General features: G+C 46.2%; 1 protein-coding gene across 1 annotated transcript; it reads left to right on the top strand.

Annotated features, from left to right (window-relative positions):
• Positions 1-346: 346 nt before the first annotated feature.
• slc36a1 (solute carrier family 36 member 1) lies at positions 347-11,586 on the top strand (the record flags this gene model as incomplete). The annotated part of the gene is made up of 11 exons (XM_079269238.1): positions 347-518; positions 1,706-1,820; positions 1,877-1,985; positions 3,508-3,596; positions 5,366-5,455; positions 5,988-6,072; positions 7,078-7,305; positions 7,681-7,779; positions 7,874-8,040; positions 9,153-9,322; positions 10,445-11,586. 11 exons carry the CDS (start codon positions 347-349, stop codon positions 10,723-10,725), a joined length of 1,605 nt encoding a protein of 534 aa, XP_079125364.1. The 3' UTR covers positions 10,726-11,586.

Raw genomic sequence — 11,586 nt, 5'->3', positions numbered from 1 at the left:
GGAAGCGGCCTCACTAGACGTGCAGGTATGACAATTGCAAATTTGGGTGCCTAGAAATTACGGCTACAGTCTGAACTCTTCTGTTCTCGCTGCAATGAACAATGAAGTGACGCCTTCTCAGTGCAAATCCTTGTGTGATTAGCAGCAGCGGTCCGCAGGTCGTGCCGATGTTCTCAGCTGGTTGAGCTGTCGCTCCGCTGCTCTGATGTAACGCGGTGGCTCAGTGCTCCGACGTCAAGTGTTGTGATTAACAGACTGTCCAACACGTCGCTCAGAGAGATGTTACGCTGACGGAGAACGGAATCAATCATGAAACCGTCATTGCTTGCAGCCTCACTTGCGCAGCATGTTATTTAACGAGCGCTGTGTCTCTCTGGTTCTGCCTGGTGCGGTTGTCGATGCTGGACTCCCTGATCTCCCGGCATTAGGATCTGTGAGGCTGGGAGAGACGACGCCCCGGCCGTCCACCAAACCACCCGACACGATGGCCTCCAGCGACGTGGACAACCGGGTTGAAGGTAGATTAATATCAAGCGTTATGAGTCTCCTGGGATCAGCAGGGCTGTACTCTGATGTTAAGGTGTCGTGTGATATAGAGAGGAGCTACATGGACGCTGTGGGATTATTTGTAATCCCATCTGGCAGGTAGACGCTGACTCGGCAAAGCTGCTTCCGGTTTCTTTTGGCTCAGCTGGTGTGTTGTTGGTCAGGAGGAAGCAGGAAGTTGAATATTCAGCATGATGTGATAAAGGTGCACTATCTGTGATACATTTACTCCCAATCCACTTCTCCTCAGAGCGACTGATTGAATTAAATGAATTGCATCTAATTTCTGTTGTGATTCACTCAGATTGTAGTAAATAGTTTCTCTGAAGTGCATTAAAGACGAGCTCCTTTGAGCGCTGTGGCTTCTAAAGACGGCCTTCAGTTTCACTTCTCACACTACGAGTAGACCTCCCGTCACTGGAACACGCCTCATCAGTTCCTCTCCGCTTGTAGAAGGACGGTGAGAGTCACCAGACACTTCCCACAACAAATCCCAAAGTTTCCCATTACTGGAGAGCATGAGGAGATTCAGATTGAGCCGTAGTTCTGATCTGTTGACAGAAGAATGTTTTAGTCAAATATTCATCTCAAAAATGTTGTTCTTAACACTTCAAGTGTCGTCTGGAGTTTTTGACTTCTTCAGTCTGGTTTTCCTTCTCCGTGCACGTTGGGAGTAGTTGTTCCAGAAATCAATAATCCGCCATCTTTGATGTTTCCATTTGTTCTCGGTGCTGCTCTGCAGTAACACACTGACACTCATTGAGTGAACATCAGGGGCATTTAGTCTGTTGACCGTAACCTTAAACTGTGCACCCACATTAGTGATGGGAATAGATTCTATTGATTCTAATGTTGTTACAGATTCTGCTGTCGGTCCATTGTTTATCGATGACCTTGTTTACGTTTTGGGGGGGAAAGTCTGTGAACAGATGTAGTTTTTGCCAATAAAAATAGAAGAAATATCGATTTTCTAAACTTTTAAAGTCTGAGTCCTGCGCTCCGGTGTGAGAGCGCTCTGGAGCAGAGAGGATGTGTTGATCTCATGTGGAGTGTTTTCATCAAGCTGGTTGTGAGAGAAGCTCGTCCTTCATCCTGTTGGTGCTACGCGACTGAAGGGCCTCACGACTTCTCTCTTTTTGCATTCTCTCCTTGGCGGCAGGTTCTTTGTTTCCCGACCCAATTCCATCAGAAATGGATGCGCTTTGTCCTTCTCCTCCGGGACCTTCCAGACCCCAACGCTCCTACGAGAGGATCGGAGGACGGGAGGGCACCTCGTAAGTATGATGAGGTCTGATATGTAACGACAGCTGTTGGCCCGGCTCTAATGCAGAGACCACCTGTTCTCCAGTTTCTGTCAGACTCTCATCCACCTGTTGAAGGGGAACATCGGCACGGGGCTGCTGGGCCTTCCTCTGGCCGTCAAGAACGCAGGCCTGGTGGTGAGTACGCAGCGTTATTACATCATCACACCAGGTCACATGACGGGTCTGGAGACGGTTTCTGATGTTCACAGCAGCGTTAAAGAGCCGGGGTTGCGGCGGGAAAACATTTGCATGTTGCACCGCGATGGAAATACTGCGGCCACAGTTAGAGAGATAGGTGAGGTTATCCCTTCTATGAGCCGCTATCTCCTCAGACAAAACCAGAACCGTCATGTGACACACGGAAGAGGTAACGGCCAGGTTAGAAACAGAAGTAATCATATGTGTACTCTACAACAGGGTCTCTAACTGGCGGACCGCGGTCCGGATCCGGACCCAGACGCAGTTGCGTCCGGATCCGGACCTAAAATCGATATTTCGGAATCATACATATTGGGCAGCGAGTTTTTACTTTTAAGCGGCGCATCTTATACAGCCGTTACGGTACTTGTTCAGCGGTGCAGGAGACACCGACCAATGCGTTGTAAAGCTCAGCCAATCAAATGTGAGTATTCTGACAAGTACACACGGGGGAGAGACGAGCAGAACAGAAACAAGAGCAGGAAAACTGCGCTGATCAGAGAGGTTATCTCACATGACGTTCTCCAAAAAGAGAAACGTGTTCAGAGAGAATATAATTTATAAGCATGAATGAACAGACTCTTCTCTGTTAATTCTTCCCACAGGCAGTTAAATCCAGCATGTCTCATATGTTCAGAAACCGTAAGTATTGATAAAAGCGGCAGCGCACTACGAGACAAAGCAAAACTCCTTTGAACAAACGCACCCACTCACATCTAAATGAAGACACAGAAAATAAACATAAGAGCCCAAAATGATCAGAATCCTAACGCATGAATTCACTGTCCAACAGTGATGTTACAGAGAGAATAGAGCTGAAACAAGTTAATAACCACAGATAAAGTCCATGCTCACTGATTTATGTTTTTAGAAGACACAAATATTATATTGTGGCTTTTTTATTGACATCACTTCACACCTGAATGAACTGAATTTAAAGCTGCAGGACAATTCAGAGAAATGAATGTTTCTAAAATGAATTACTTTATTTTAAGATGCACATTTTTCAAAAGCTTTCTGTTCTGTCAGTTATTCTTTAATCCAGCCCTTATTGTACTTGAAATGAGAAGAACATTTATGTATGTATTATTCATAATCCATCCAGATAATAATTGTTAGTTATTATTGTAATGTTTCGGGACTTTGCCCGAGGAGATTTTCTCAATCTGGATCTTTTGGAATTTTAGTTGAAGACCTCTGCTCTGCAACATGCATCTTAACTTCATATTTTAGAATTCAGAGGAGCTTTGACTGATGCATGTAAACTTCACTTCTTTTGCTCTCTCCTTGTTCCCTACTTCCCTCCAGATGCATCACACACACCTTATGCATCACACACACTCTGGCCCACATGGAGTATGTTCTATATATGTGTACCTGTGATCACGCTGGACTTTGTTCATCGTCCTCCTGGTTTCGTTACGACGTCGTGACTTTAATCTCCTCTGTGTCCCTGCAGCTCGGCCCCATCAGCCTGCTGTGTATGGGAGTCATAGCGGTCCACTGCATGACGCTGCTGGTGAAATGTTCCCACCACCTCAGTGCAAAGTGAGTAACATCTCGCGTGAAATCCTCATTTTCACTGGATTGCTGTCGTGTTCACGGGCTTCCAGCAGGTAGAGAGGAACTAAATGTGGATGTTCGCTCCGTGTCACAAAGCAAACGGCAAAGACTTCATGTGTCAACAGACCACAATGCAATGCAGCCACGATCTTAATGGAGTTGCCTTTTTGGACTTTGGGAGGTTGTCGATCACACTTGTTATTTAGAGGTGTGTGTGTGTGTGTGTTCCTAAATGATATTGTACTTATGCTGCGCTCACATGGAGTCAGGCCGATGGTCGACGGTGTACAGACAACAGCTTCTGGACGGCGCAGGAATCAGCGAAACCTTCCTGATAATATGGTGCTTTGTTGATGGAATGAAATATATTAAATAGTTATTCTGTGAAGTTACTCCTGTAATGGATGAAGCTGTAAAATGCAGCTTTGTCTTAATATTCTATTGTGAACTTTAAACAGCTTTCCGAGTTGAAACCGTCATTAAGTTCCCCGTCCTGCTCGTGTTCACGCCCATGATCTCGTCTGCCTGATTGCATGTGAATGCAGCGTTGGTCATTGAGTTCACTCCTTTCCTCGTCACCTTCCCTTGCTCCGGTGGTGATCTCGACTACTTGCCGTCAACCTGGACGGAGAGAGGCCGGTGGAGATACAGCGGCTCCTGATCAACGTCTCTCTGCTGGTGGTTCACACCAGCTTGTCTCTCACTGTAGATCAGCGGTTTGTTTCCAGAGATAACTTCTGGTCTCCACCTCCGTCCCCTCACAGCGGGGCCACTGTGGCTCCTTCCTTCTGCTCTGTGTTTTGTTTTCACTTGTTAGCTTGGCTGCCCGCTGTGCCAACAGTGACAGATTACACTTTGTTTAGGCATCTCTCTCTCTCTCTCCACGCTTATCCTGCTGTGTAAACAGCACACACACACACACACGCGCACACCAGAGCAGCTCCACCGGTACATGTTTTCACCTGTCCAACCTAAACCCATCACATTATGTAAAAATGAGGCAATAAACCTCAAAGTGTATGATCCGTTATCTGAGTGACAGCTGCTGGTGTGTGAGGTGACTCAACACACACTTTTATCAGATCACCGTGTGTGTGTGTGTGTGTGTGTGTGTGTGTGTGTGTGTGTGTGTGTGTGTGTGTACCCGCCCACGCCGTGTCTCCCGCCCTTTGTCCTGTTCATGCAGGATGTACACACCAGCTGAGCCAAAGAGGATGGAGCGTGTGAATGAAGCGCTTCCACAGAAGTCAAGATATCCATCTGAGGCGAGACGCTGCTCTTTACTGCAGAGTCAGCGTCAACACTTCCTGCCGCTCCGTCATAAACACGCAGGAGCAACAGGACCACCTCTAGTCTTCATTAGCAGTTCCTGTTGCTTCCCCACCGCACAGTCTATCTGTTCATTTAGCAGCTGAAAGGCAGTATGTGGTTCCATGATGTCGTGTTTATCTGCAGGTTTGGGGTTGTAGTGGTGTTGCTCGTCAGCCTCTTGGTGTGTGAATGTCTGAACCCGTGTTCCTGCAAAGCTCCAATGCGTGCATGTAGCACCATCATGCGCTGTAGGAACACGGTGACTGTAAAGCTCACTGGTGCACAGAGAGAACGAGCTCCATGATATCTAAACATTAACGAATCAGATCTGTGTTCAGAGGTTCGTTCAGTCTGTGTCTCGGCCCCCGAAGGGAACATGTAATCCCACCACACGACTACAGTGTCCGTTTAAAGATGTGGTTATTTGGTGTTTCCTCGTCCAGGATCGACCGTCCGTCTCTGAGTTACGGCGAGGTGATGCAGTACGGGATGGAGAACGTGTCGTGGCTCAGGAGACACTCTCAGTGGGGAAAGTAAGACAACGTTTAAAAGTTCCCTTTAGAAACAACAGCAGAGTTTCTTTTATGTCATGTTGTGTGTTTTAAACTCATTTTATGAAACCGTATTCAGTTACGTCCATGTTATAAATACTGTGTCGGAGGCTCTACTGTGGAATATAGTTATGATGAGCAAACATTGAATTCTTATTTTTTCAATTTGTAAAAGCCAATATCACACATTTGCCTCAGAGGGCTTTACAATCTGTACAACATTCAACATCCGATGTCCTTAGAGCCTCAGGAGAGCAACTACTGAGGGATTCCTCTCCAGAACAGATGGAAGTACGATAGAAGTCACGTGTGGAGAGTATTTCATGCAGAAAGATCTGTAATAGCTCCTCATATTCCTACAGAATCTCTTACTCATTTCTGCGAGGTTTTCTGGACACATTGCTGTAACTTGGTACTACTTGTTGGGTCAATTAAGACAGTAAAAGTATTTAGTTCAGACTCAATATTTACCGTGTCAGCGTTCTTCCCTGTCGTCCCACCTCTTCCCTCTCAGACACACAGTCAACTTGTTTCTGATCATCACCCAGCTCGGCTTCTGCTGCGTCTACTTTGTCTTCCTCAGTGACAATATCAAGCAGGTGCTGAACTCTCCCACTCACACACACTCACACACACTCACACACACTCACACACACTCACACACTCTCTCAAGTGATTTTAAAGAGATCATTTGGATTGTTTAGAAGTGGCGCTGTATGAGGCCACTGCGTCTTCTGACCTCTGACCTCCACCTCTCTAAACACGATGAAGAGGTTGAGCACAGCTCTAGCGGTGGAACCCGTTCCCGTGTTCTCTGCTTATGGATTTATGTCATGGGCTCGCAGCTTTAGAGGATCTGCAGGAACTTGCATGAGAAGATGTATGGATATTTTAAACCTCTTTATCTTTGCTTTCTTAAATATGAGACGCATTTGCACAAATGTGTCGTGTTTCTGTGAGTAGAAAACTCTTCAGATAATAAAGTTAAGATGTCGAGCGACTGGTCCTGGTTAGACGTTATTTGTGCGGTACAGTTTCTCACCACTAGGTGGTGATGTCTGTCTACCGTGTTGGTCTCCTTTCTTCCTCTGTTACATGAACGCAGAGTAACTTCATTGAAACCATCAAACTTCTTTTGGGAGTTACCTACTTGCCTACCTGTACTCGCCACAGTATGGAAAACCATTTCCTGCCAGTAAAAGAAACTATAAGATGATATCTTGTGTTAATATAGTGAGAAACCTTCTGAAAATAATGAATTTTTATCTCAAAATATTGACTTTGTGTCTCAAAATAGTGAGAAACCTTCTGAAAATCCTGACTTATGAAAGCTTCTCTTTATTTTAAGACACCAACTCATTGTTTAGAGATGAGCACGTCATTATTTTGGGAAAGTTTCTCAGTATTTTGAGATATTAAGTCATTATACTAAGACAGTGTTTCAGTATTTTGGAATACTGACTTATCATCTTGAGAAAGTTCCGATAATCCTATTAATCATCACCGTACGGGTACATAGCATAACATAGTGAAGATACCGTCCTCGTCTCATTCGTACGGACTCGTTCCTCCGCGCTCACCTTCTCCATTCGTTCCTTCACCAGGTGGTCGAAGCCGCCAACGCCACCACCTTAAACTGCCAAATGAACTACACCAACCAGACCCAGGTCCTGGTGCCGAGCTTCGACTCCCGCCTCTACATGCTCTGCTTCCTGCCCGCCATCGTCCTGCTGGTGTTCACCCCCGACCTCCGGTACCTGGCGCCCTTCTCTCTGGTTGCCAACCTGATGATGACGGCCAGCCTGGTGTTCATCTACTTCTACTCGCTCACGGTGAAGCACCACGTTTATCTCTCTGCTTTAACCTTCAGTACCTCAGACAGGATTCACTGCCTCACCGCTCAGCATGTTCTCACTCTGACTACGTTTACATGCGCACAGTCAACGGCTGTAAACAAACTCTTTCATTCTCCCACTCTTGTTTCATTTCACAGTGATGCCAGTTCTCTCTTTATAACTTATCAAAGACCGTAGTCACATTTGATTGCTCTATTACGAGCAGGCATTTGCGTGGGTTGGTACAAATGGACCTCTTGACTGTAGATGTGATGCGTCCAGATGTGGAAGAGCAGCCGGAGCATTCAGCAAACCCTTGGACTGAGATGTGATGATGCAGAATGTAGAGTTAATGTTCTTCTTTCCCTGCAGAACATCAAGTACCCCATCGACCTGCCCAAAGTGGGCAGAGCTATAGACTACCCTCTCTTCTTTGGGACGGCCATCTTTGCCTTCGAAGGGATCGGAGTGGTACGTGACGGACTGATGTTAACTGAGTGATAAAGCACACGGGTCGAACACGTTAGCATGTAAACGTAAAGCCTGTTCACATGCGTCTCTGCAGGTTCTTCCTCTGGAGAACAAGATGCAGAGGCCTCAGAGGTTCCTCCCGGTCCTGTATCTGGGGATGGGCATCGTCACCTTCCTCTACATCAGCCTGGGCACCATCGGGTACATGTGCTTTGGAGAGCACATAGGAGGGAGCATCACTCTCAACCTGCCAAACTGCTGGTGAGACGTCAACACGCCCCAGATTACAAATAGATACACATTTAAGAGAGTTTGTGTCACTACTTTGTCTATTTATGTCTGTAAATGAACCAAAGGTTACGTTAGATCATGCCTCATTTGCATTTTGCATCTCAGCAGACTGTCTTTGGTTCTGTTGTAAATGGAAAAGAACCCGTCACCTCCAGCAAACAGGTCCCAGGTGTTCAGCAGATCCACCACAGTCCAGCTGTTTTCAATAGTGAGACTAAATCCTACTGCAATTGTACGCTGGCGATTCACCCCTTTGGATCATTACCCCGTTAGTTGGTGGAGTCGTCCGTGCTCACACAGCTAATCATGAAGCTACAGACGTTCCGTAGCGAGCAGGTTAGGAGAACAATCCTCACGCTCTCAGAGAGGAGGCGCTGAGCTGACGTCTCTGTGGTGTGGGTCTTCAGGCTCGTAGATGATGACTCACGGCGCTCATCTTCTCCTCACTACGACAGGAGACGCACCTCTTTTTAAATGCCTCCCGTAACTGGACCGATGCCACTGATCAGTGGAGTCGATTGGCTTTTCAAGAAGGTTGAAACCTCAAAGGCTATAATTACCAGCACTTTATGTTAATTTACTGTTTACAAGGACGACCGATGAATGTCTCTAAAGTTTTTTTTTTTTATCTTGAACATGAAGATTGTGTTGATGCTTGTTTTGTATTTCATGAAAGGTTTTTGATCAGCAGCCTTTCAGTGAAACGAACACATTTAAATATGATTTCATGTTGTTTTTAGGTGTAACATTTCACATGTTTAACTCTTGTGCTCTGATGTCCTTAGAGGATCAACATACTGCCATCAAGTTATATTTTAATATACAAAAGAACAAACAATCAAATGTTAAGATAAAAGCCACGTTTAATAGATATGTCTTCTTTTAAACGTTGTCCTCTTTTGTAACCATTTCAATGTCTATATAATATGTAAACAAACGAGTGAAAACACAAGTCTAATCATCATGGGATCAGAACTTGTGGGGTTTTTTTGGGGACATTTTTCGTGTTTATTCACTTATTATAGGAACTGAGTAACACACAGCGGTTAAGTCTCCTCTCCCTCTTTCCTCTCTCTCTCCAGGACGTACCAGGCGGTGAAGCTGCTCTACTGTTTTGGTATTTTCATCACCTTCGCCCTTCAGTTCTACGTTCCTGTAGAGATCCTCATTCCTCCAGTGTTGGCCCGCGTGTCTGAGAGGTGGCAGACGCCCGTCAACCTGCTGCTCCGCACCGTGTTGGTCATCTTCACATGTGAGTTCACAACCAGACTCGATCTCTGCAGGCGTCCGCCCACAGTGCAGCGCACCGTTACCGTGGATTCTTTTGCCATTTCGATGTCCGGTAGGAGATAGAAATCATGCTTAAGTTCCACCGCACGCACGCACGCATCTTCTTTCTTTAAATGCGTAAGCGTCAGTAGCAGTCGTGTTGCTATAGTGCAGCATTATTACCACTTCTTCTTCTGTAGGTGTTGTGTGTCTGCGAACTGGTGGCGATGTGACGTGCTTCATATAAAAGCCTCCGTTAGACGATGTGAAGGTTCCATCATAAAGCAGATACATGTGACGATCTACAGTCGAGTCTGATAGGGATGCTGGTTTCTCAGCACCAGGAACTACGTAAGACCTTTGTATTATTAAGTATGCTTCGTTGAACAGCATTGTGTGGGGAGTAGGAAATGGAGCCGAGAATAAGATGCTCTGCAGAGGCAGAGATGGACTCATTCAGAGAGACGTCACTGATGCGTTCTAATAGCAGCTCTGTGTGTGTACAGATGGGTTAATCCAGTACTTCATGTTCTATTATAAAACATGTGGAGCAGTCCCATCAGACTTCATTGAGTTATGGAACAGCAGGCATCGCTTGTTAGCTTCGGGTTCTTAATTACGTTCATTAGCTGTGATTGGAGCCTGTAGAACATTATGCAAACTATGCGGTGCAGGTTTCTGCACATGCATGTTGATGAGATGATAAAAGGTAATGCATGCATGCATGTGCCACATCATGTCCGCAGGTCATGTGCAAAGCAGCTCGTGGTTTAAGTGTGCCTGTGCGTGCGCGTGCGTGCGCGTGCGTGCGCGTGCGTGCGTGTGCGTGTGTGTGCGTGCGTGTGTGTGTGTGTGTGTGTGTGTGTGTGGCTAATCTCGCATTCTGCTGCAGCAAACAGACAAACATTGTTTCTGGTTTGATCTGATTGAATTGTTGGTGGTTTTGAATATTTGATTTGATCGAGGTGTGTATGGTGAACACTGGGGAGGAAAGTTTGTGTAGTCACGTTTATCTTTGACGTGTTACGACATTAAGGACGTTCATGAAGTTTAGAAACGCAGACAGCCCGTCCTTTCACAAACGTCTCTGCTCGTCCTCCTCCAGGCGCCCTCGCCGTCCTGATCCCGGAGCTGGACCTCGTCATCTCGCTGGTCGGCTCGGTCAGCAGCAGCTTCCTGGCGCTGATCTTCCCGCCCATCCTTCAGATTCTGACTTTCCACACGGAGGGCACGCTATCGCCGCCAGTGACCGCCAAGAACGTCGCGATCAGCCTGATCGGGCTGATCGGCTTCCTCACTGGGACGTACGTCGCCATCGAGCAGATCATCGCCCGCAACGCTCACAAACACGTAGAGACGCTCGCCTCGTCCTTCAGGGTCCAGTGATGACAGGAAGTGACTGGCCATTTAGAAACCATTTTTATTTCATGTTTGAGCAGTATAAAGCTGTGAGGAATCACTACTTCACTACTTCAACTGCCGGTTACGTCACTCTCCATCGGGTCCAGGATATTTAGCGTAATCTCATGAGACAGATCATTCCTTCAGGTAGCTTCAAGAGATTTTTAGGAGCGGTTTTAGAAGTTAGTTTCAAAGCTATATATAGTGATGTTTTGAGCAAATTGGCACACATGCTGATATTAAGTAGACTGGTTTCCCAAACTGCTTCTCAATTAGAGCTTTTAGACCAGGGGTGTCAAACTCATTTTCTCTCTGGGGCCACATCATCATCACGGCCCCTCAAAGGGCCGGTTGTAACTGTAAGACGGTGTAAATGTAACCACTCCGGACATATTTAGTTTAGTTTCCCGGGATATCTGTGACTTCCACAACACGTACGAAGCAGAAATAGAGGTTATTGTTTCCATGGTTAATGGCGGACAGTTGAACGGCTTTCAGGGCGATAAGCCCCGCCCCCTCTCCGGCGTGTCCAGTGCGAATGAACACAAATAGCCCCGGCAAGACCGGCGGCGCGAATGGCTCAACTCAACTTTTTTTTTTATACTCAAACATCTCCGCGACGTATTGAGTGGCGTAATAATAGCGCGACACAACGAATCAATAATGAAATTCGTTGCCAACTCTTTTAATAATCGATTTTCATCGATTTTCATCGATTCGTTGTCGCAGCCGTACAGACGATTGGAACAGCAGCTTACTTGATGACATCACCACCTCAGCTGGTCTCATGAGTTTAATCCGTTTTTTTCTGTGAAGTATTTTTTACAATCAAACTAAATATGACAA

This window comes from Melanostigma gelatinosum, assembly GCF_949748355.1.
Source record: "Melanostigma gelatinosum genome assembly, chromosome: 5".
NCBI lineage: Eukaryota > Metazoa > Chordata > Actinopteri > Perciformes > Zoarcidae > Melanostigma > Melanostigma gelatinosum.
The sequence above is the reverse complement of the archived record's forward strand: the minus strand, read 5'-3'. Positions and strand labels throughout refer to the sequence as shown.